This window comes from Brachionichthys hirsutus, chromosome 4 (assembly GCF_040956055.1).
Source record: "Brachionichthys hirsutus isolate HB-005 chromosome 4, CSIRO-AGI_Bhir_v1, whole genome shotgun sequence".
Classification (NCBI taxonomy): domain Eukaryota; kingdom Metazoa; phylum Chordata; class Actinopteri; order Lophiiformes; family Brachionichthyidae; genus Brachionichthys; species Brachionichthys hirsutus.
In genome coordinates, this window is record NC_090900.1 from 15,534,708 (window position 1) to 15,560,497 (window position 25,790).

Genomic DNA, 25,790 nt, shown 5'->3' on the forward strand with positions numbered 1-25,790 from the left:
ACACATACAGAGAGTTAGTAGAATAAGTACTCGGTTACTGTTTTACTTAAAACTGGAAAACCACTCCGAGAGCGCAGACTTCCGGTAATTAGCTTATTGTTTCAACTTATGAAAAGTCAAAGTGAATCAGAGTTGTGTGTTTTAACTAATCTTTGAATCCATGAATGGATCTGCTTCAGCTTTACCTGCCCTTCATGGAACCCCAGCAGTGTTCTTTATTCAGGTGTTTAACGATAATCACACTTATTATTGGAGCAGAAGCAGGTGAGCTGCGACAAAACAGAAATATCAAACGGAGCTTGTTTTTCAGCAACAAGATAGTCTGAAAGGGAAAATATAATTATGAACACAAAAGAGTGGTGAGCGCAAAAAAAAAAAAAACCTTCAATAATAAGTTTGGAAATACAATCCAGAGCTAAGATGTGTGATGTGGTTCAAGCCTTCATCGTTTGTTGGCTCAAAGCAAATTCTGTGGTTCTTCAAGTCTTCTAGAGACAAAAGAAGCAGCTCACACTATTTATTTAAACCAGGATTTAAAATGCAACAACGTAGAATAATTGTGAAGAACACAACTGCTTCATCAAAACTATGGAAAATAAAAAAACACGATGGCCTCAGGGCTACGGGGCGGCCTGCTCGCACATGTTGAACAGATCAGAGAGCTCAATCAAAAGGGCAAATGTGACCGACAAACATCAGACAGACTGTCGCGGTGGCTGCGGTGAGATTAGCGGCAGATTAAACGTTGATATTCACATTTTAAAATGTTCCATAAAACTCCATCAGAGTGAAAGAGCGATCCGTTTCCAACCTGTTTACACGGATATGACCACATCAGAGCAGCGACCTGAAGGGTTAAACACCTGCAGTGGCGCGCGCGCACACACACGTGCACAATGAGAAGTGTTTATTCATATTTCAAAGAAAGAGGAAATGTTTTGAAGCAGTTGGTGTGTGTGGGCTAAAGCCGCTGTCAGAGGATATAATTAACACCCAGTTATGTTAAGCACACACACACGCACACGCACACACACACGCACACACGCACACACAGACATCTCAATAATTTTCCGACAAGATTTAAGTCGATTAACTTTAGTTTTCTTTTATTTATTATCCTAATTTCTCTGGTTTCTGTTATTAGCATCAATACAGATGGTAGCTGCAGGCTAACGTGCATTTTTGGAGTTCTGTATGGAAGTCTTGATTCGTAGGTTAGGTTAGCACACAGCTTTTATGTGTTTAGCAATGACACTTAGGTTAGCTTATGTCTTGGTACTTTGAACATTCAGGCTAACTTGCTAGCATTCATGATCATATAGCTCAGACCATATGTATGTTTCGTGTTTTAGTTGAGCTAAGGGCTAAGGTTAGCTCGGCCTTTTTGATAGCCTGGAGCTACAAAGCCTGATGCTAAGATATATTTTTACTTTCAACAGAACTCATTACGACGCATGTTGTCACGTTGAGCCTCCTCCTGCCCCGAAGAATGTTGTCATGACTCATTTGTTTTGTGTTCTGAATGTTCTATCTGAGCTAATGCTAATGATAATGACAACCGTGTTTGTGGTTACAGTGAAACGATGCTTTAATAAAGAAAAGTGAGCTATTCAGCCACTTCCTGTTTACTTTTCCATCTGGCAGAGCTTCGGCTTCTCCTGTCGTCATTTTCTCTGATGAAGAAACGAGACATGGCAGGAAATTAAAGAGTAGATAAGAAGCATGTGAACACGCGCGCAAACACGCACGCACACGCACGTATGCTGATTTCCATCTGTCAGTCTCTCACTCCTTCGTTTAACGTGAGAGTCCTGGTTACAACAAACACACAGGTAAACAGGCGTTGCCCGGGTTACAGCAGGTTTTAATGGCGACACAGGTCAGATACAGATGACAACATCTCAACACAACAGTCAAACGAAGCTTCACGTGAGTGAAGTGTTCTTTAAAATTAAAGGTAAAGTTGACTTTATAACAAACCGTCCCTTTAAGCTGGACTAACCGTCGCCCCAAAGGCTGTCGTTTAACATTTTTCACAGAGGCATAACTCTAACTTTATAAACGGAAATAAACTGTACTATTTTACAGATAGATAATCAATCGCCTTTATCAATGTGACCCTTTAAGGAGGAATTTAATTGAATTTGTTCTGACCGTGTGAAAACAGGAAGTCGTGTGATGAAGCTAAAGCGTGTTTGGGGGCGACGTCACGGCCCACGGGGGCATCTTCATCTTCAGGTGGGCGGCGGCGTCACTCCTCCTCCTCCTCCTCCTCTTCTTCACTGTAGTCGCTCAGAGGAAACTCACGACTCTCCTTCTGTGTGTTGTAGCTCTTCCTGTGCATCACACACTCCTGGTCGATGATCGCCTGCACACACACACACACACACGCACGCACACACACACACGCGGTGAATCAATAAACCGACCTGTAGGTCTGTGTAATCGGTGTGTAATTGAGCGTTTATTAAGTAGAAACGTTTCCTCAGCAACTTTGAAGCAGGCAGCTTCTGATCTGTGATCAGTCTAATCACGGTGTAATGACCTCACGCACACTCACACACACACACACACTCACACACACACACACTTTGGCTTCGACATCACACGGTTCCTGTGGATCTGCCCCGGCCTGCCGCCACGCTGCGTGTGTGATTTTAATAACCAGTGAACATGACAGATTATGTTCTGCCGAGTGTTTTTGGGATTTGTTCAGGAAGCAGCGATGTTAACCCTCGCAGGTCCGAGGAGGGGCCCCGTTTCACCCCATCATGTGGTCCGAACCCTGATTGGTTTGAACCCATATTTTTATGTTTATTTCGTCTGACTGGTCACCGGGGAGTTTAAACTGGTGAGCTCGGGTGTCTCATTTACCATCTTCTCTTCTCTGACTGCAGGGTTGCGTAGCAGGATGCAGAGCGGAGCGTACAGGATGTTGATCACACCAATAAACACCATGAGACACGGGAAACCCACCGCCTGGACCAGAGCGCCCCCTGTGGACGGTCCTGGAACAACAGACAGGTTTTAACGCGTTATTACCCATCCATTCGTCTTCTTGTAAAAAAGACGACCGTCTGCAGCCGGTTATCCGCCTTGCGGGTCGCTGTGGGCAAGAGGGCGGTGGGGCACACCCCGGACGCGTCGCCAGCTCTTCGTGGCGTCACACAAAAGACAAACAAAAACCTTCTTGAAACAGCACCACCCACTGCGCCACCCACATATTATTATTATTATCACAAAACACAGACTTCCTAATGGTTCATTTTTAAACGTGTCTCATTCTGGATAACCTTTCTGCTTCATACGTGTGTGTGTGTGTGTGTGTGTGTGTGCGCGTTACCGATAGCGAACCCCAGACACAGCGCTACGTCAGCGATGGCATAGACGCTTCCGTAGACGGAGGCGTGGCGGATGTCGACCAGGTAACCCATGATGGCCATCATGGAGGAGTCGACCATACCTGAAGGGAAACCACAGGCGTGTCACCGCGGCTCAGAGCGGCTCAGAGCGGCACAAACCGCCGCGGCGTTCAGTCCACAGGCCGATAGTCACCTATAGCAAAACCAAGACCTCCGTTTGGGCCAATCAGACCGTAGATGCTGGTGGCGAAGGGAACCTGACACACACACACACACACATCTGACATCACTTCCTGTAACACCGATCACCACAGTAATGGAGGGACGATATTTGGATGGAGGGATGATGCACTTACACACAGCAGGCTGACGCCGACAATAAACATCCCTAGCATGGAGCAAAGCCACCTAAAACACAGAAATACCAACCAATCAATCAACCAATCGATCAATCAGCTCCTATGAACTGTGCACCGCTACACACACACACATAAACTCACCGTCCCATCTTATTGGCCAGAATACCAAACAGGTTTGTTCCTATCAGGTAGGAGACACTGGCAGGAAGGAAGGCCACACCTGTAACCAACAAAAACACCTGTTAGAGAGGAAGAGGAGGGACAGCAGGAAGGAGGGAGGGACCCAGTACCAGAAGGAGGAAGGAGAGAATGCTTGATGTCGGCTCGCTGCTCTTTGGTCATGTGTTGTTGGACGTCTCCTTTCTGGTCGGGGGGACTTGCTAAGGAGTCTCTATCTGAGACCGTCTCTGGGTCTTAATCACAAGCTGAGAGGAGTACCGGTACTCTGCTCTAAACACAAGTAAGTTGTTTTTTCTGTGTACCCGTATTTGTACGAGTCCACAATAATGACTTACATTCTTTAAACAGCCAGATAATCAATGAGGGAAGCAGAACATACCAAGCTGCCATCGGGGCGAACACATGGTCTGCAACATCCAGATAGGGAGCGTGGGTTCCAGGATGGCAACACCCATGTTTGCAAAACAGAGAGAACCTGTAGGTAGATAGATAGATAGATAGATAGATTATAGATGGGTAGATAGATAGATAGAGATTATAGATGGGTAGATAGATAGATAGATAGAGATTATAAATGAGTAGATAGATAGATAGATAGATAGATAGATAGATCGAGAGAGAGAGATTATAGATGGGTAGATAGATAGATAGAGAGATTATAAATGGGTAGATAGATAGATAGATAGATAGATAGATAGATAGATAGATAGATAGATCGAGAGAGAGAGAGATTATAGATGGGTAGATAGATAGATAGAGAGATTATAAATGGGTAGATAGATAGATAGATAGATAGATAGATAGAGAGAGAGATTATAAATGGGTAGATAGATAGATTATAGATAGATGGGTAGATAGATAGATAGATAGATAGAGAGAGAGAGAGAGAGATTATAGATAGATAGATAGATAGATAGATAGATAGATAGATAGATTCTCATGTTCTTTTTGGACAGGTGAGTCCGACTCTTCTTACCTGCGCTGATGAGGATGTACGGATCTTTTAGCAGCGTCAGTAATGGCGTCCCCTCCACACTCTGAAACACGAACACACAACCTGAAGCCGGTCATGCTGGTCTAGAACAAACTGGCTCCAACCAGACTGGGTCACACCAGACCAGTCGTGGTCCTGAAATGGACTCACCCCAGGAGAGATCTTTGAAGGCTGCAGGATGCAAAGCTGCAAAGCTGCAACACACAAACAAACACACAACAGCCTGAAGACAGGTGGTCACAGGTTCAAGCCCGTCGGCAGGAACATCGGGGAACGGTTTTGATTTCACCTCCATCAAACAGAGCCAGGAGCGCCAGGATCAGGAATGGAGCGCTCTTCCCCACAAACTCGTACATCACACTGCCGAACGGCGCTCCGACTGGGACATCGGATTCAAACAAAGAACATTTAAATGAGATAAAACGTAGAAACAAAACCCGCTACGCGCTACTCTTCAGCTTACGAGGCAGTTGGTTGGACGCCTCCCCGAGTCACCGGGGACCAGTTTAAACTTGTGATTCTGTTTATCAGTTAAGGTAAAGTGAAGCAACAAGACATGAAAGAAGTGTGGAACAAAGTACAAGTACCTGTACTGGAGTAAATGTACTTCATGCTTTGTCATAGAAGTGTGTGTTTGTGTGTCTCACTCAGGACTCCCATAGCCAGTCCTCCCAGAGCGATTCCCATGGCGACGCCTCTCTCCTCATCATCAGTGTACACACTGGCCAACATACCCAGACCTGCACACACACACACACACACACACACACACACACACACACACAACCATTGCTCACAAGTCTTCTTCTGTGGTGTTGAACAACCTCAGACGACCGAAAACAGGAATGTTTCCTGAATGAAGCGCCGACCTGCGACCGAGGAGAAGGAAGAACCGATTCCCTGCAGAGAACGAGCGAAGAACAGCAGAGCGTAGGTCCCTGAGAACGCAAACACTGACACACACACACACACACACACACACACATTAGACATGTAGTCATGAAAACACATTATTACTGTGCGTGTGAGACTTACTGATGGTTGACACAAACATGATGATGAAGCCAGCAAACATGGGGATGTGATACCCGATCCTGCAGACGGGGGAACGATCGTCAGTGGACAGTAACGGTTTCAGGTGATTATGAATAATGTCTTTTAGTCTTCAGGGCACCAAAAGCGGCACACAACACAGTGAAACAGCTTCAAGCCTGTTCCCCTTGGTGTCCCACAAGGCTCTATTCTTAGTCCCCACGAATTCACATTGTACATAAATTATACAAATTAGAACAACTTCTTTCCCAAAATGTTTACCGTGGTATTTGTGTTTGACAAAACAACATCAGACAAAGACGCAGGACGGTGTCGGCGCCCTGAAATCGGTCACTGGGATACCTGTTGGTGAGCGGGCCGACGAAAGGGTTGATGAGCAGCTGGACAAGAGCTTTAGAAGCAAACAACAAGCCAACGAGGACATTTTCCTCTCCCAGAAACAAACTGTCCTGGAGACAGGAGGAGTTCTGCCGGAGGAGAAAGAGGAATAAATCACCTGCAAGCGCTCGTCTTGTCGTGTCGGCGTCCTCCTCCACCTACCGTGTCAGTAGTCGCGTTCGCCAGCAGGTCTGGGATCAGGCTGGTCTGCCCGCTCAGCTTGCCGTTGGGGCTCGATTCGGTCTGGCTCTCCTGCAGACTGAAGGTCGTGTTGTCGAACAGGGACAGCAGAGGAGGGTAGGTGGGGACGGGGGACGGTGCGTCCTGGGCCGGTGCACCGGCCTGGAGGTTGGAGCTTTCAGAGGGGGACTGCGTGGACACTGTGGGTGGGCGTGGTGCGCCGAGGCCGAGCCGAGGGGGCGGGGACGGCCGGGCCGTCGGGGGCTCTGGACTCGGATGGTTCATGGCGTAGAGGAACGTTGGGATGATCGGCACTGATGGAGGAAGACCGATTTAAAGACTTTTCTCAAACCATAAACGTACTGCAGCAAAGTGCTCAGTGCTGCCACCGGTGGCTGTGGCATATATTACAGCGATAATACTGAGGCCACTTTTCTTGACGGCTTCGACATACTTTCAGCATTAAGAAACGGGAGTGTAAAATGTCTGTCTGTTATGCGTGACCTCTTCTGGAGTTTTGTTTTAATGCTATTAATCAGTTCATTCCTCTTATTATTTCCTCCGTGACTTTACATGACAGACATGATTTTGTACAATTGGCTTCCAAATCTGCTTTTGCAGAGTCGGCTGCACAGCCACAAATCTCAGCCTACATTTAGACATGGTTTTTGCACATTTACTGATAAGGCCTAGAGTCAGACACATTTGAGAAGCAGATACGAAAATCTACAGAACGATCTGCAGGTAAAACTTATTTTTAGCAACAGTGACCTTGTACACTTTAAACCGGTCGGAGGAGAAGCGAGCGAAGGCGACAACTGTGAACTGTGACTGCGTGATTTAAAGTTCAGGGTCAGGGGGGGGGTCGCGCGCGCGTCCTCTGCAGCCTTTGCATCCAGCTCTGAGCCTAACTGCTGACGACAACTTTGATCTGTGGATTTTGCGTTTGCAGCAGCTGCAACTTCCTCGAGGAACCGTTATTACACAATCTGGTTCCTGAACACATCACACGACTCCACACCATAACAAACAATGAAGCAACAACTGTGGTGAACCACACATCTGACATCACAGTAAATATTCAGTGTGTGTGTGTGTGTGTGTGCGTGCGTGCGTGCGTGTGTGCGTGTGTGCGTGTGTGCGTGTGTGCGTGCGTGCGTGTTCTTACCGACCACAGTCAGCAGCATGTTGTCGAGCAGCAGAGCGACACACACCACAACCAGGACGAGCCTTGGAGAACCTCGACTCTGATGGAACCACGCCATGTCTACACACACAGACACACACACACGCACACACACACACATGCACACAAAAAGATAATTAATATTACTATTACAATACTATAATTTCATGCAATTTAAGCATTTAATTATCCGATATCAAATCATGTATTCATTACTAATTAAAGGTACACTGTAAAACATTTTAAGATCTTGAAGGTTTCAAAATGTTTCATGGAGAAACGAACATGAAAACAGATTCAGACATTTCTACAATAAACACCTCCTCTCTGTGCGACATGTTAGTTTTCCGTGTTTTAATAAAGAAACAGTGAAGACAACGGATCTTTATTAAAACAACCTGCTATCAGACGCTCCAGATATTAGACGGAGCCGACAGTGCTTTCGAGAGCCGAGGTCCAATCTGGAGTCTGTTGAGAGGAACTGGGGAGTTTCTGGACTGAGGCGGGAGCCACGTTGGCCACTCCCCCCCTGTTTCAAGTCTTTATAATAAGATAAGCATAATTCATAAGACATAAAGCCAGTATAAAATTAACATAGCATCAAAATATTCCGTTTATACCTCTCCCTCTAAGATTAGTTTAGAGGCTCTCTCATCCATCACTAACAGGGTTACCGCTCACACACACACCTATTAGTCTCTCTCTCTCTCTCTCTCTCTCTCTCTCTCTCTCTCTCTCTCTCTCTCTCAAAAATTGATCTGAAATGTGATTTTAGTTTGATCCTGCAGAGAAACAAACCTGTAAAAATCTATGTACTAAGGACTTTCAACGGAAACACGACCGCAAGGACTTTTTTGAATTGCTCCTCTTAGACAGGATGTTTGACTGTACTTGTACTGTAACATTCTATCTAATAAATATATTCATCATCATCAAACACGCTGCTCGATCCAGTCAAGAGTGGAAACATGACACAGCAACATGTGATCATCAATAACCGAACAAATACACTCGTCATCCACGAAAGTGTATGAAAACCTGAGACCGAACAAATAAAGGTTTCAACAATATATATACCGTATATGAGATACAAACTGAGCTCAGCATATTATTATTATTATTATATATACCCATAAAATAAAATCTAATGGGAAAGAATTATCACGGCTGAACTTAAACTTTAAATAAAAAAGATATATAATTTTCAAAACAAAAGCTCATGAATGTGGTCGATGAAATTTGAAGGACTGGATTGTTTTAAGATGACAATGTGAAATAAAAGGTCCGATGGACAGACATCTGGCGTGCAGACGAGACAGGCGGGTCCTACCTGGACGACTGGACGCTCGTCTTCTTCTCTGAGCTGCTGATGGACCGACCGCAGCCTCTATCCGACCCGAGGAGGGAGGGATGGACAGAGGAAGGAGGAGAGGAAGGAGGAGAGGAGGAGGTGAACGTTTCCTCGCTGCTCTTCTGATAAAACCAGACAATATGGACACACACTCATCTACACACCAGCAAACAACACATCCTCTGACCTGTGTGTGTGTGTGTGTGTGTGTGTGTGTGTGATAAGGTCTCCAGCCTGGAGGTTGTTCCAGGACTTCAATAAAAGGATAGCAGATGCTCACGATTACTGAACACACACACACACACACACACGCACACACACACACACACACACACACACACACACACACACACACACGCACACACACACACGCACACACACACACACACACACACACACACACACACACACGCACACACACACACGCACACACCCAGGTCTGTTTGCAGTGCTGTTTTCTCTTTGTGACATGTTTCCTGTCAGCTCATACGTGTGAGCAGCAATGGATGAAGCAGCTTCCACTAAAAGTGATGAAGTAGTAAAACCAACGTTTGCAAACTCGCTCTCTCTCTCTCTCTCTATATATATATAATATATATATATACACACACATATATAGTGGAACCTCGGTTATCGAACATAAGTCTTTCAATAATACTGTTTGAAAACCGATTTGTTTGAACACCGAAACTGTTCCTACTCTCCAGATAAATGGCCCAAAGGTAGCGGCCATTTATCTGGAGAGTAGGAACAGTTTCGGGTTGGGTTTCTGTTGGGTTCATGCTCCACTTTCAAACTCGACCCCGAGGGACCAGATCCCAGCAAGGTGGAAGGGGCCATGTGATCGCTCAGTTTGTTTGTTTGTTTGTTTGTAAGCAGGATATGGATTTCAGTGAAAGGTGGTCGTTTGGGCCCTGGGGGGGGGGGGTTCAGGCTCCTCACATGTCACCTCTCTTTACCTAAAATCGATTGTGCCGTGTCCAGAGAGCTGAGATCAGCGTTCACCTGCCGGTGTCGTCATCAAACGGGTTCCCTTCTGTCTCGTAATCGCCTTTAATCAGCCGTAAACATCCGCCCGCTTCACAGAGACGGCTTCAACTCTAATGAGTCTTTATCGCCACATTTCAGACCACATGAAGCGAAGCCACAGACACACACACGCCGCTGCCCCTGCGCCTGTCTCCAGGTGTGTTTTAATCTCTCTGCGGTGTCACGTATCAAACGTCCCCTCTCACCTGAGGCTGCCAGGCTTCCAGGAAGGAAGCAGAGGCGGCGCTCTCGCATGTCGACTGATGCGGTCGAGCATCAAACGCCACATGAAGACTTCTGAAGGCAAAGGCAGCTGAAAGAGGACGGATCAGAGGGGAGGGAGAGCTATAAAAACCAAGCGCACCTGAAGGCAGCACAAACAGAGCGCAGAGGAGCGCTCAAGAGAAATACCTGGAGAAGTTATTCACCTTTTCGGGGCTGAAACACTGAAACCTTCTAGAAAACAAATTGATTCTTCTTTTTCCACTTAAAAAAAAAAAAAGATTTTGGAAAGATTTCAATAACGAGAGAAATCATTTTGAGCCAGAATTAAAGTTGTGGCTCTGCAGCAGGATTTCCTCCGAGTGAAAGAAGGACGTGATTGATCGTTGATCGGAGGATGTGGATGTGGCGGAGCTTCCTGTGCGTGTCCTTGGTTTGTGGTCTGGCTCTGGACTCCAACACCATCAGATCCTCGAAGGAGTCGGAGCTCAGCTCCGAGCAGACGGTAAGAGGAGCTCGACTTGTTTTTGTACTTTTACTTGTACTTTTACTTTCTGGAGATTCTCTTCACCGATGCCTCTGAGGTCCGTCTGCCGGTCAGTCTGTGTGTCAACCTCAGGGAATGGATCCGGTTCTGTGGGGAGCAGATCCGGCTCAGGGCGGAGATCCGGGAATATTCTTCTAAAGACACAGATTTAGTTGATTAGTAAACATTTCAAACAACACAATCGATACATTTACTTCAGTTGAACTCAAGTGTTTAATAAAAACAGACATTAATATCATCTCCCAGTCAGGAGGTTGTGGGTTCAGATCCCACCTGTTCACCTGCAGGGAGATGTTAGCCTGTTGCTACCTATTCGTCTAATGCTAGCCTCTTCTCTGCGTCTCATTTGTCCATCAGGATCGCTCTAACGGCGAGCAGGCGGAGCGTCCAACGCGACCCCGCGTGGGGAAGGATTTCAACGCCCGTCGCGACCCCACGCCTTCGTGTTCCACGCCCGACTGTGAGGCGCCTCAGGTTAGTCTCAGAGAGCGCACAGCGAGCGTGAGCCTGAGGAATATAAAGTGCTACTCGAGCTAACGCTCCAAGGCGGCGAGGAGAAAGTCCATCAGCGGCAAGAGTCACATTTGAAGAAACTGTTCAAACAGTATCGGTTGTCATGGAGATGGTGACGGTGACGCAGGTGATAGATTCTCACCTGCCTGTCCGTCTGTCACTCAGAAGGGAAGCTGCACCAACAGAGCTCAGAGGAGACCGTCCTCCCAGGACCGACGGCGAGAACCAGAGGCGGAGCCGCAGAGCGGCGTGGACGGCTTCAACAGGACCAAAGGTGAGTCAGACACAAAGGTCGGAGGTCGCCGCATTGGGAAAAGACCGGCGATAACGTCCACCTGTCCTCCAGCTCCAGAGATGGCGAGCTGCGTCCGGTCAGGCGACTGCGCGGCCGGCCTCTGCTGCGTCCGGTACCTGACCGGTAAACGGTGCCAGAGGATCCCGGTGGAGGGCGAGGCCTGCCTGCTGCAGGGCTCCACCAAGATGAGGAGGAAGCTGGGCCGCTGCGAGTGCGCCGCGGGGCTGGCGTGCACCGCCGTCGGCCGGCCGGCCTCAGGGAAGAGCAAGGGCCAAGGCGTGTGCCGGCGGCGCCAGAGACAGGGCAAGAGGAAAACGAGGCATTCTGGGAAGAAGAGGACGGCAGCAGAGAGAGGCTGCTAAAGGACGCGTCACAAACTCTGTAGTATTTGTACACATTTAATTTAAACCTTTTGTTCTGTTGGTAGAAAAGTGTTTTCAGAGCGCGATCGTGGTGGGGGGTTCAGCGCTGGCGGCCATGTTGGAGGTCAAAGGGCGGGTGCCACCAAACGCAGAGTGAAAACGACGGCATCCGTGTGAGAAACAGTTTGGGAAAATTCACTTTGTGTCGGGTGTGAAACGGAACTGGCTTCCCTCCGATGGGATGCTGGTTGCCTTGGCGATGCCGACACCACGCTGTCTCAGCATTAAGCGGCATTAGCGTTCTTAATTTTGAAGAGAAATGTTGCGTGGACGTGGACGCAGTATCGGTACAAACTCAATAGTTGGATACGACGTCCCGGCTGTTTTACTTTACTTTACTTTACTTTAAACTGTAGATAAACTAATGACAACTACAGAGATGTAATAAAGTTGAACATTTTTCAATAGCTTGTGAGTGTGCCTGATTCATGGTGGGAACTGAAACCCGATGCTGGAGACCCGGAGCCGTCGGTACCTGTTGAGGCTCTCGGCTGCTATGAAGGGATAGACCAATCAGAGCAGGACAGTGAGATTAGATTAGCCAATCAGCATCAGCTGTCTGTAACTGCATCTGATTGGATATTTAATCATCAATTAGCATCAGCTGTGACTGAAAACGCCTCACTCACCTGAAGGCTCGGGGTTCCGTGTATGTAGTGACATCTAGTGGTGACCACTACAGACTGCATGGCGCTCGTCTCAACCTACGTAGCACATGCTGATGAAAAAAAATCGTTTTAGGCTGGACTACCGCACGCGCACGCGCACACACACGGTTTGCTCATTAAATATGTTTAAAGAAATCTACTTCCGGTACCGGTGTAATCCCGCAGAGGTTTCCTATTGTTGGATTATTTCGTTCCATTTCCAGCAATTTTAAGCATAAACAAAGATAACTTAAAAAAGGATCCGCATCTGTCTGTCTGCTCACCTTTTTACCTAGTCAAGAGTAAGCCACGCCTACAAACCACCTCAGCCCATCAGGGCTCAGATCGTGTGATCAGCATAATTCACATAGAATGATTCAATATAAGTTTAAATGTAAAGTAATTAAGTGAAAACGTTGTCTTTCCATCATGTTTATTAATTTACAAAGGTTATCGGTTTATTAGCGTCACTACATGTGATCAGCTTCTCCCATTCACTTTACAACATACAGGATGAAGAGGAGGAGGAGGATGAAGACAGACCCTCTGCCGGTCGGACGGGACAGCCGCAGCTTTCTGAGCAACCGATTTATCTTTTTCTTTCACAGTTTGTGACGAAGCGCTGAAAAACCGTCCGTCCAACGCGCTTCTACGTCGGATAAAATGCTTGAATTATTAAACGCTTGTTTACACTCAGCCACGGCACCAAAAGTAAACCCAGCATGTTGCCATGGAGACACATCCGCGCTAAAAAAAGGTTTTGGTTTTTGAAAGAACCGTCTTAAAGCACAAACTAGTGTTCATCAAACAAACGGTCCATGTTAACCCATCCGACTGTTCGGTTGTTCGATCCGTTTGCCGAACAGGAAACTGACTTCAGTTAGCGGCGTGCTCGCAGCGGATTGGCCGAAGCGCTCAACGTCTTATTTTAGGTGAGATTAAAACGGTCTTTTTCCAGCCTCCAGAAGTTCTCTGGCCTCTTTTTGGATCATCCATCCGGCGTCATTTTGGACGAGGTCACGCGCGTCTTCGACCCGCAGAGCGGCCCGGACCGGTTCAGAACCAGTTGGGTTGGTCTGGATTCTAATGGCTTCAGGGAACACTCTGGTCTGGGACCAAATCACATTTTAATAAAATCCTTGAAACAACATGGTCACATTCAAACATTGAGCTATAAAATAAGACCCCCCCCCCCCAGGGTCCCCACATTAAAGGCAGAATGGACACCCAAACGAGGGACCGGGGCCGTCTGGAGACGCTTGTTGGACATCAGACCGTGGCGTTTGTTTCAAAGTCGCTTTTAAGGGCAATTATTGATCGACTAGAACATGAATCCCCAGAGATTAGAACGATAAACGGGAATAGTGGAACGATCAGGAGACAGCGGCTGAGTGCAAGCAACAAGCGTCGGCTTATCTAGAGCGGGCTGCCCCTTTAAAGCTCCTCTTTTCACCCCCCCCCCCCCGGCTGAAGGACGGAGCTTCAGTTTAGAGAATAAAAAAAACAAACACTAAAAGTTACGACGGAGTTCATCGCCGCACGTAAAAGACTCGTTGAGAAGCCGAGCGCCGTCCCGGCCAAGCCGCCCGCCCGACGGGTTCGTGGACGAGGAGACGACGTTCGTATTTTACAGTAAAATCGGTTCTGGTTCTGGTCCAGGTCCAGGTCCAGGTCCGGAGGAGTTCAGTTGTTCTCAAACAGGGACAGCAGGTCGTCGTTGTTGTTGTTGGGCAGGTCCGGAGGTCCGAGGTAGGACAGCAGCTCGTCCGGGTTCGTCAACTCGGGAAGCAGCTGAGGAAACACAACGGAGCGAAACCGTCACAGTCCGGAAAAGGACCGCCGCCGCATCGTTGTCATGACGACGACGGAACTGTCCCGACGGCCGGTTCAAGGAGGGACCGACGCCCCTGCTGTTCCGTACAGAGGCTACGAAGGCGCGACGGTCGGGGGGGTAGTAACCGTGGAAACAGGGAGGCAGGACAGGAAGTGGTGAAACACACAACCAGAAGATTTACAGCGAGCCGGTGGTGAAAACCCGCCTCTAATGACATCACCGCGTTCTGATTGGTTCTCACTCACATCCAAAGTCGGCTCCGGAACGTCCGCCGACGCCCCAAGCCCAAAGGAGCCGTCGCCTTGGAGACGAGGATTCTGGTTGCTACGCTGCATCATCTGATTCCCAATCGGTGAACCGGCGTGGAGGCCCTGCGACTGATGCTGGGAAAGAGGGGCACCATGGGAAGTGGAGTCCAGTCGGCCCGACATCTGAGAGAGGGAGCGGAGGAGGTGAGAACTTTGGGGGAAAAGCAACACGACGGAGGAAACCGACACGACGACACGTTACCTGTCCAGCCAGCGGGTGGGGGGGGGGCTTGTCGGGGGCGAGGAGGGCACTGGAGAGCTCCGACTGGTAGGAGAGGGGGGGGGGGCCGGGGGAAGAGAAGTCCCCCCCGACGCCCGGAGTCCCAGGACCGGTGAATTCTGAGAAACCAGCAGACTGGCTGGGATAGGACGGCGCTGAGGAGGAGCCACAGAACCCGATCAATAACTTCATCGATCTCCGATCCGATCAGAGCGAAAAGACGAGTCCCTCTTACCCGGACCCGGGTAGTCGGGCGTGTGGGAGGTGTAGGGCATCGGCGAGGAGGCGGCTGCAGAGGAAGGGGCGGGGCCTAGCGACACGATCATCTCCATGACGCTGGGGAGGACCATGTGACTCGGGCTGATTGTCCGGCAGCGCTTCAGCATCGGACCGTCGGACTCCTCCTTCACGTGCACGTCCGGCTTCACCGGAACCGGTTTCCAGCTGCACACGGGGTCGATGGTGATCTCCTCGTACTCCGAACTGAGGGGGAGGAAGGGGAGGAGCTTCTCTCGGTGACTGATGCTTTGACCCGGACTAATGGCGGGACTTCGGAGGTCGGCCGACTCACTTCTGGACGTAGATGAGGATTCCCAGCATGTACTGGTCCACCTCCAGTCCCTCCAGCAGAGCCGTTTTACTGGCCACACGATGAAATACAATCAGAACCGTTCTCAGATCAACCTCTAATCATCATCATCATCATCATCATCATCGAACGCGGCGGCGGAGGGGTCGGTCTCGGGTTACCGCGGAAACCTGGAGCCGGTCTGGACAGAGACCCGGGTCCAGGACTCGGCCCACATTATCATTGGACTTTCATTACAGGTCTGTCTCTTCACTTCTTCTTTGGATGCTGCAGAGGCGCTCTGCTGCCCCCTGCTGGTTTTAAACAATCCTCCCGACCTAGTTTTATTTTAACAACACTCAGGAAACGCTGATCCCAGATCTGTGAACAGATCGGAGACTAAACTCCTGCGACTATAAACTGTTCGTGTTTGATGATGTCATCGCATCGAGAACAGAAGCTTTTAACTCTAGCCCATCAGCGCGTTTCCTCGGCGACAGTCTGACATCATGACAACAGTAACCGGTTCTTGTCCCAACGAGCTGGAATCTTATCAGTCAGTGGGCACATCCCATAATATGCGATGGGGACCTACTTGCACACGGGGCATCGCCACGTCCCTCTCTCACAGTTGAGCTGCAGGTACGACTCCAGATCAAAGCACTGCACACAGACGAGAGAACCGATGAGCCAATCGCTTTCAGTTTGCGTTGCCGCGGCGTCGCAGGGCGGCCTGAACCGGTTCTGACCTGTATGTGTCTGCAGTCGTGACCTCTGGCGGGGAGTTGGATGCGGCGGAAAGTGATGGGACATTTTAACGAGACCCTGATGGCGGTCTGCTCCACGCCGTCCTCGCCGTTGAGCCCGGGCGTCCCGGGAATCGACCCGCTGCTGAAGTTCCTCTTTACTGAGACACACAGATCAGCTCAGATCAAGAGGCAGCGCGGGCGAGCCCGTCGCCGTCGGTAACGGGGGACGACCTACTCTTGGTGACGCAGTGCTCTGCGGGCAGCAGCCTCTTCTTCATCAGACCCTGCAGCACGGAGCGGACCGACGGACGGTGAACCAGCTGGAGGACGAACAGGTGCGACTGTGAGGAGAAACGCACTCGGGTTACGCCCCGCCCGGCTCCGTGTGCGTGCGTGTGTGTGTGTGTGTGCGTGTGCGTGGGCGCGCTCGTACGCAGCAGCAGGCGGTGACGGTGATCTGGATGGTGTTCCTGCCTTGCTGACAGACTTGCTTCAGGTACAAAGGCTTGTGGGAAGTCTTGTTGTCACCTCGCTCGATGGTGAGAGGAGTCGCATTCACGCTCACCTGAGGAGGAAGAGGAGGAGGAGGAAGAGGGAGGATAAGATAAACAGAACAGAGCCTCTGTGACCAGTGGGTAACTACTGAGCCCAGTAGGGGGCAGCAGCAGACAGGAGAGCAACCCTTCCAAAGAATCTGATCCATTGTCTGATGTAAGCTCCGCCCACCAACACTCAAATAACGCTGGTCCTCTGTCGTTAGCATATTAGCATGACGCTAAGCGTTACGTTTAAGATTCCCGCCCAGATCAAAGGAGGAAGACGAAGGTCTGACCTGGACGGAGGCCGGCCAGTTGGTGTTCATCTGCCGATCCTCGTGGTGGTAACATTTAAACTGGAGCTCCAGATCCGGCCTGACACACACACGCAAACATTAGCCACCTTTGCTCACTCACTCGGGGCGTGTGTGTGCGTGTGCGTGTGTGCGTGCGCCCCCCCCCCACCTCAGAATGAGCGTTTTGTAGACGGAGTCTCTCAGCTGGAAGACGTGGTTACTGACGGCCAGGTTGTGCTCTAGTCTGAAGGGCTCCAGGACAACGCCGTCACGCACCGGGAAGGTCAGCCGCAGGTCGTCGCTAGGGTTACCTGGAGACACCGAGGGCACACAGTCCCATCTGTGACATCACAATCTGGACGCCGTTGCTGTTTTACTTCAAATTCAATTACGTTGCCTCGAGGATTCGTTTACATTAAATGTTAAAGCATTAACCTTTGAAAAATATTCTGAGACACTTTCATGTATTTTTAATACGTTTACGCAATTAATCAAAAAATTAAATAGTCTGATCACGTAAAGTTTAAACTTGAATGAAACTAATTAAATCATTGATATTTAGAAGATACGCACATTCTTATTTAAATGATAAGGTGATTATCAAAGTCTATCTGTGTGTGTGTGCGTGCGTGTGTGCGTGTGTGCGTGCGTGCGTGCATGTGTGCGTGTGCGCGCGTGTACCCGTAGCGGGAGGGGGCGGGAGGCCGGCCATGTTCGGTTTAATGTCAGGCAGGAAGGACGAGGGCGGCGGTTTGACGTCGCTGTTGCCAGGTGACATGTAGGGCGGAGCCATTGAGCTGCTTGGGGTGATGGGAGGGGTGGGGTTCCCAGGAACTGGGGAGGAGGGGTAACCCGGCAACCCTCGCCCAGGCTGAGAGAGAGGGAGAGAGAGAGGGATGAGTGACAGCGGTACAGAACGGTTCTCCAACTACAGAGTAACTGGACCTCCAGGGAACGTTCTAATAAACGTTCTGCGATGTCCGTCAAAGAACAAGAACCGTATCGGGGTAGAAACGTACCCCCGACGGCTGGTTGAAGGAGTTGTAGACCCCAGCAGCGCCCCCAGTGGTCAGACCCCCTCCCTGACCGTTGAACTGTTCCTGCTGCAAACACAGAAACAGAACCATGATCCACTCAGTGTTGCTTCTACCCCCCCCCCCCCCCCCCCCCGCGTTAACTGTCCTCACCTTGTAGTACTGCGAGTTGGGCGGTCCAGAGGGGCTGTACTGTGGAAGGGGCATCTTATGGCTCTGATAGGCGGGGGAGGAGCCAGAGCGCTGAGGGGTGGGGCCTGGACCACCAGGAGCTGCAGGCACAGCAAAGACATCATGCATCACAGAGAACACGATCTTCGTGCTAAGCTAGGCTAACCGCGTGGACGTTCAGAGAAGACCCCCCCCAGCCTCACCTGGATGGTACAGCATGCTGGGGCCGGAGTAGTGCCCGGGTCCGGCATGGCCGCCTGCACCTGAACCCGGAATTGCACCGGCGGCACCGCCAGGCCCGGACATGACGTTCACATTGGAGCCGGCCGGGACGCCGTACTGCTGAGACATCCCGGGAAACGACTGAGGATGACGAAGAGAGAGGAAGAGGAAGAACACATGAAACGTCACAGCTTTGGTTCATGATGCTGGTTTTAAACATGAACAGATTATCCAGAACCAAACCCAGACCCGGACCAAACCCAGACCGGATCAACCCAGACCCGGACCAACCCAGACCGGACCATTCATTAGTGAAGAGCTTCATACGGACTCACTTCGGAGCTGTAGGGCCGTTTCAGGCTCTGTGGGGGCCTCAGGTGGCCCTGCTGTGGTCCAGAACTGTAGTTTGGGTGCTGAGGGACCCTCTGGGGGCCACCTCCAGAAACGTACATTGGACCCATTGAGGGCGGTCCCCTGTTAGGCCCTGGACCAAGACCTCCAGGAGCCATGCTAGGGGGGCCGCGGGGGCCCGAGTGGGCCATGAACTGGTTGTTATAGGCTGGACCTCCCATCTGAAGAACAGAGCAGATCAATTATTGATATTTATTTATACACACGACCAGGAAGTGGCACAAAGAGACTTTTGTTTTGGTGCCGTCACACCAAAGGTTTCAGGTTTAACTAGTTTAACTAGTTTAACTAGCTTAACTCATCCTGACCGACATCAACCATAAACAGACTTTAACGTCTCCAAACATCAGGAATAAATCATGAGCCTGAATGAACTACAATAACCCCGAGGGATGCCTCTCGTCTCCAGTAGAGGGCGCACCAACTGCTCTACCTGGCCGTAGCTCATTTCCTGGTTCTGCTTCTCCTGAATGGCGGCGACGGTCGCCGTGGCGGTGGCTGTGGCCGTGGCGGCGGCGGCGGCGGCGACGGCAGCAGCAGCGGCTGCCTGAGTGAACTCAGCTGACCCTCTGGAGCCCCCGGCGTTCGACGGGTAACTGAGGACGGACGGGGTCAAAGGTCAAACTGAGACAAAGGCTTCCAGGAATAAAACAAGGCGTTGAAAAGCGAAACAATTCCATCGTCTCCGTCAGTGGCGAGGACACACCCACCTCCCCCCGTAGCCCCCCGGTCCTCCGGGGTAGCCCCCCGTGGTCCGGCCGTACATGCCCTGGCTCATGTAGCCTTTGCTCGGCTCTCCGTAGCCCTGCTGTCCCATGTAGCCTCCGGGGCCGCCGGCCATGCTCGGCCCCCCGGGCCCCTGCATCATGGGCCCGGCTCCCGGGTTAGTCCCGGGCCCCATCACGCCCCCACCCAGACCCTGGTTGACAGAGACACACATCCTCTTCCTCAGTTGCTAGATACACTCGACGGGGCTTCCGTAAACGTGGCGTCGTACCTGGCTGGCCGAGGGATTGGTCACGCCCCACACGGTCGTTACCACGGAGAGCGATCCTGTGGGCTGATTGGTGGGCTGCTGCCAGCTGGAGGGGTCGTAGGGGTACGAGCCTTCACTGCACACAGCGAATCACGTTAAAGTTCGTCTTCGGCTGCACCCGACTCGACCGGACGAGTTTAAATGCATTTGAAGGATTTACGTCTTTAACCAACAACCTTTCAGAGAAATGAGAAATAACTGAGGGGGATTAAAACACAGCTCGTTTGGATCTGATCTCAGATCTGTGGACAGCGACGCCCCGATTGACCTTTCCGTAAAACACACCCACATGACTTTGTAGTCCAATCATAACGCGACCTCGTCTAAAAAGCATAAAGAGGGATTGGGATGAGATTTCGTTGAAATATTCGAACCCCAATCAAAGTTTGTCTGAGTCCGCCGTCTGCGGTAGGAAGGGGGCGTGTCACAGAAAGGTTAATCACCCCCCCCCCCCAACAGCCACTGTACACCTGGTTTCCGTGGTTTCCACATTCCTGTACTGTCTCGTCACAGGTGGGCGTGGCCACAGGTGCATCACCTCTGACTGAGTCAAAAAGACGTACCTGTGCGGGTTGTTGGCCAGTCCAGCCTTCATCTGGTTTAAAGGGTTCATGGTGGGCGGAGTCAGCTCTGCGGCATCCAATCAGATGAACTCCTGGAGATACAGAGAGTGATATAATTACCAGCAGACAAGCAGAACTACATTACCCAGCGGCCTCGTCAGGTAACGAACTGAAGCTCTGCACCCGATGTTCAACCCGACGAGACAAACGGCCAGAAATCCGACGGAACCAAAATGTTCTGTGCTCGGTCCCGACGGGCTCAACGAATGAACAGGAAATGGTTTTCCACAATCAAAACACTCGAGCACAGATTGTGGCGTTTATTTTCATCCGTGACTAAACGATCCAATGACGAGCGACGTGGTCGGGTGCACCGTCGCCAGGACGACGAGGCGACACGCTGCAGTGACTCACGAGTGAACTTTCCAGGATCGCACCGAGTCAGTAAACGCAGCATCACTCTCACCGTCATCTGGATTTCCTCAGAAGGAAATCTACAAATGAACACGAGCAGTTTGATAAAACCCGATTAACGAGGATTCAGACATTTGTGATTGATTAATTAATCCTGGAATTATTATATTTTCACATACATGATTAAAAAATTAATTTAACATCTGATCTAAATTGTTTAATGTTTAACTCATCCGTCCTCTAATAAATCACCTTTGGCTGAAGTGACATTAACCACAAATTAACAAAATTGATTAGAAACATCTGATCAACTGAATGAAGTCACTAAGGATGAAAAGATGGAGTGACTTTTACTGGGTGATAAAGTTCACTTTTCATTGGCTGGTGGACTTTGATCCGAGACATTAAGACAGGTAACACGAACCATCCAGGGAGCTTCTTAGTAGGATCCGACTGACTAGCAGAATACTGAAGTCCCGCCTACTAAGATATTAACAGGGTTGTGTCATATGACATCCCTGACCCCAGAATTACGCTAGCTAACCCGGCAGGATGCATGTAGGACGCTAGCTAACCCGGTAGAATGCATGTAGGACGCTAGCTAACCCAGTAGGATGCATGTAGGACGCTAGCTAACCCGGCAGGATGCACGTAGGACGCTAGCTAACCCGGTAGGATGCATGTAGGACGCTAGCCAAACCGGTAGGATGCATGTAGGACGCTAGCTAACCCGGTAGGATGCATGTAGGACGCTAGCTAACCCGGTAGGATGCATGTAGGACGCTAGCTAACCCGGTAGGATGCATGTAGGACGCTAGCTAACCCGGCAGGATGCACGTAGGACGCTAGGTAACCTGGTAGGATGCATGTAGGACGCTAGGCAACCTGGTAGGATGCATGTAGGACGCTAGGTAACCCGGTAGGATGCATGTAGGACGCTAGGTAACCTGGTAGGATGCATGTAGGACGCTAGGTAACCCGGTAGGATGCATGTAGGACGCTAGGTAACCCGGTAGGATGCATGTAGGACGCTAGGTAACCCGGTAGGATGCATGTAGGACGCTAGGTAACCCGGTAGGATGCATGTAGGACGCTAGGTAACCCGGTAGGATGCATGTAGGACGCTAGGTAGCCCGGTTAAGCATTGAACAACTGCAAAACCAAAAACCCGGAGAAGGTAAATCTCATTCGTGCGGAGAACTCTCAGAACAATCAAACAGGTAAAACAACTAAATCAAGCCAGTAAGGCGCTCCCGAACCAGCAGCCACGCCCAGCTGATCACACCTGAGTCACACGACTCACCTGAGCTGCACCTGCCAGCGTCAGAGAGACGCCGCAGTCTAAACTCTAGAAACATTCTGAACCGCCAAGAGATCAACCGATAAATACTTGAAATAGATCCAAACGAATGATCCCAAATAGCCAGAGAAGCTGACAAAATACAAAATACTAATATTATGTAAAACATTTAGCCAGTCGTTTCATGGAAGAGTAAATTCTGGTTCCATTCTAACAGCGTTGCTAACTCACCGGCTCGAGGGACGAAACGGGACAAAGCGCCGTCAGTCCGATGGGCTGCACCCGTCAAAGGTGACTTTTATGACGTCCCACTGATCCTGCATGCAAAGCTTCATAATAGCAGCCGGCTAATGAGACGAAAACCTCGGGGCGACCGGTCTGACAACATATTTCTGTTTGCCTTTAACACTGGAGTTCCTTCACACGTACCGCTGGAAGCACGTGCGACTACAGGTAGAGCAGGCGCGTGACCGGCACCTTTTAATAATGGTATTCACCCCGAGTGAAGGCGTGCACGACATGCAGCACTGCCGTTTCCTTCTATTTGTAAAAGCAAAATACTGCTGTGCACTAAACAGGTGCATAAAACAGGTCTGCAGGGTAACCTTTTGCACAAGTTATCTGATAAAATAAGATTGGAAATTTGAAAGCTGCAGTAAAGAAGTCTGACAGTGTCAACAATTACATTACAGAAACATCAGCCACTAGTTTTTCAGGATTTTATTAAAATGTCAGTCGTTTTCTCACGCAACACGCCGCGACTGAGAGTGTCGTCGTTTAGCCGCCTGCTTATGAAATATATGGCAGATAACAAAGCTGGTAAATTTAGCCGCTTGGGCCGCCTCGGGTTGGAGGCATGCGTTCTCCCGTTTCAGGTTGCCCTGAGCTCACATAGCGCAGATTCCTAAAAGCAGTTGGGATTTGTCAGATGAGCACTAAATAACAAGAGACAGTCCGTGTTGGAAATAGAAATAGTTCGATCCAGATCAACAGCTAGTCTCATCTTCACACTCACAGCTGGAAACGAAGCGATTAGCATCCACTTAGCAGACGTGACCTCCTGAGCATCATCATCATCATCATCATCATCACCATCACCAGCTCAGGTGTAGTTACTGCCGCTGACCCAGAAAAGGCTCCATCAGACCCGGAATGTTTGTGGTGCCGTTCTGAGGAACCACCATTAATGATGTGGGATTTAACGCTTTGTGTTTTAACTGAATTCGCAGCGCACGAAAACGTCCCCTTTGATCGTCTCACGCTTGTGGGCGTTGTCAAAGACTTCCACGCAAATATGAATGAATAACAGCTCAATCAACCGCCGTGAAAAATAACGAAAAACTGGTTTCGAACTCTGAAGGGCTGCTTCCTCCAGCCGCGTGCACGTCAGACGTGAACGCGCCTAATATTATCAATTGCGGATATTGTCGTTAAATAAACGAGCTGCACCGGCCGGTGTTGCGTCGTTAAACGGTCGTAACGTCTCAGACGAGCAGTGAAAGCACAAAATGACAGTTAGCGGAGACATTTTGAGATTCCTTGCAGTGTTGCAATCAGGTAGAAGCTAACGCTAACACGCTAACAGAGAGAGCTCCCGGCGCTTACAAGCTAAATTTAGAAGCGTACTATAGTGAAGGTATGTCCCGCCCTTCAATGCCACTGATTGGCTAAACCGTGTTAACCGGAAGTTAATGTTCGACTTTGTCGAATGACGATTGGTTGGAATATGTGCAAAAATAAATAACTATGAACCAATCAGAGGCGGAGAACGGCAGGTCACGGCATCGTCATAGTAGAATTCGCCACACTCGCGCTGATCCTAGCATTATCATGCTAAAGAGACGGTTACTTTCGAGCGGCGTTTTATGGTTTTTTCCCCCTCTCCAACACCGTTTAGCGTTTATAATGTCACGAAAGAAGGTTTGAAACCTCCGTTGATCTGTCAAATGCACAAGTTTTATTACAATTCTATTATACATTTACAGAAGATACAAAGCTAGTTTAGCTAACCCATCGGTTTTGACAATGGAATGCTACAAAGCTAACCGTTAGCTACCAGATAGCTTCTTCCTCAAACACAAAACACTCACCTTATTTTAGCTAACATGTGGATTCATAGTAAACAGCCCACTTTGTATTTTAACGACCGACAGCCCGCGTTAACTCAGACACACACGCCGATTATCTCCGCTGGACAGAAAGGGCAGAAATATGTCTCTCAATGCAGCGTTACCTCCTCGACTTAGCCGGTGTCCAAGCGCTGCTCCGGGTCTCCGCGGTCCGAGCTCAACGGGCCTCCGGGGCATCTAGAACCGAACGCACCCAAAGCCACAGAGAGTCCGGGAATACCGGGTCAAACACGGGCCCCGAATCCAGAAGAACGGCCGGGAAAACGCTGCACAGGCACCGCGATTCACCCAAGCGCTCCGGCGTTAACTGTCCCCGCTGGCCGGCTCTGTGTCTGATTATCCGGCTTCAAGGGGGCGGCAGCATCGCCCCAGCCGGACGGGAGGAAATACAAAAAAATGTGGCTTCGACCTACGGAGAGTCTGACGTGAGAGCCGCTTCAGCGTGGTCGTGAAAGGCAGCGGTTTGAAGACAAGACAGCAGGGGAGAGAGAGAGAGAGAGGGAGAGAGAGAGAGAGAGAGAGAGAGCGAGAGAGAGAGAGAGAGAGAGAGCGAGAGAGAGAGAGAGAGAGAGAGAGAGAGAGAGAGAGAGAGAGAGCGAGCGAGCATCCTCCACGGTCCCTGGTGTAACTGTAGTCATTTCCGCTCGGCCGCCTCCGTCAGACTTCTGAGGACACCAGTTACAAACAAACCCCCATTCCTGCCATGGGACAGGGTTTATGAAGAAGAGGGTCCGACTGGCTGAACCGGACCCTGTTCGTTGGTTCGTTTAAATAAAGCTTTTAATAAGTTATAATTATTTATTAGCACCACAAACTCTGTTCTCATACTTGGTTATATAATACTTAATGATTTATTAACCACCGACATTAACTCCCTACATGTTTATCAATCTGTAGTTGAGACGTTCAACTGGAGTCCTACATTTCCCATGGTGCACCTGGTCAAACTTGCCTTTCATTCCTGCTTCTCTGCCAGAGAGAAATTCTTCTTCTTCTACCAACTCCGATTTGTGACCGTGTGAAACAGCCCGGTGACATCTGAAATATTTTCTAGGGATCCGATGAAGTGATCGGCAGCCAGTCTCCATGGCAACGGATGCCCCTTCTCACATCTGTGACAGCGATTTGATTTGACGTCTGACAGACCGTGGGAACGTGAGGTCAGAGGGAAGATGAGTGAAGAGCCACGAGGGAGAAGAGGAGGAACGTAATGCTAGAAGAATGAGAACAAAGGAACACAATAGACCAGAAGAAAGGGACGACGTCTGAAGTTTCAGCCTG

General features: G+C 49.7%; 3 protein-coding genes across 3 annotated transcripts; 1 reads left to right on the forward strand and 2 right to left on the reverse strand.

Annotated features, from left to right (window-relative positions):
* Positions 1 to 1,946: 1,946 nt before the first annotated feature.
* Positions 1,947 to 7,771, reverse strand: LOC137893094 (chromaffin granule amine transporter). The gene is made up of 16 exons (XM_068738530.1): positions 7,675 to 7,771; positions 6,489 to 6,820; positions 6,291 to 6,415; positions 5,931 to 5,989; positions 5,765 to 5,848; positions 5,543 to 5,635; positions 5,185 to 5,274; positions 5,046 to 5,089; positions 4,878 to 4,938; positions 4,281 to 4,376; positions 3,863 to 3,941; positions 3,719 to 3,770; positions 3,556 to 3,619; positions 3,344 to 3,463; positions 2,875 to 3,008; positions 1,947 to 2,368 (listed from the first exon to the last, which is right to left on the reverse strand). Exons 1-16 carry the CDS (start codon positions 7,769 to 7,771, stop codon positions 2,252 to 2,254), a joined length of 1,647 nt encoding a protein of 548 aa, XP_068594631.1. The 3' UTR covers positions 1,947 to 2,251.
* A 2,920-nt stretch (positions 7,772 to 10,691) lies between these two features.
* LOC137893097 (dickkopf-related protein 4) lies at positions 10,692 to 12,011 on the forward strand. Its single transcript, XM_068738534.1, has 4 exons — positions 10,692 to 10,799; positions 11,199 to 11,315; positions 11,520 to 11,628; positions 11,701 to 12,011. The coding sequence occupies exons 1-4, from the start codon at positions 10,692 to 10,694 to the stop codon at positions 12,009 to 12,011; spliced, it is 645 nt and encodes a 214-aa protein (XP_068594635.1).
* Positions 12,012 to 13,146: 1,135 nt separating this feature from the next.
* LOC137893092 (zinc finger MIZ domain-containing protein 2-like) lies at positions 13,147 to 24,721 on the reverse strand. The gene is made up of 21 exons (XM_068738527.1): positions 24,614 to 24,721; positions 20,667 to 20,758; positions 20,065 to 20,179; positions 19,778 to 19,986; positions 19,501 to 19,663; positions 18,992 to 19,228; positions 18,638 to 18,797; positions 18,417 to 18,535; positions 18,249 to 18,332; positions 17,911 to 18,100; positions 17,399 to 17,540; positions 17,230 to 17,308; positions 16,831 to 16,962; positions 16,633 to 16,738; positions 16,398 to 16,555; positions 16,244 to 16,311; positions 15,652 to 15,720; positions 15,316 to 15,563; positions 15,063 to 15,235; positions 14,798 to 14,983; positions 13,147 to 14,509 (listed from the first exon to the last, which is right to left on the reverse strand). The coding sequence occupies exons 2-21, from the start codon at positions 20,714 to 20,716 to the stop codon at positions 14,402 to 14,404; spliced, it is 2,796 nt and encodes a 931-aa protein (XP_068594628.1). The 5' UTR covers positions 20,717 to 20,758; positions 24,614 to 24,721; the 3' UTR covers positions 13,147 to 14,401.
* Positions 24,722 to 25,790: the final 1,069 nt, after the last annotated feature.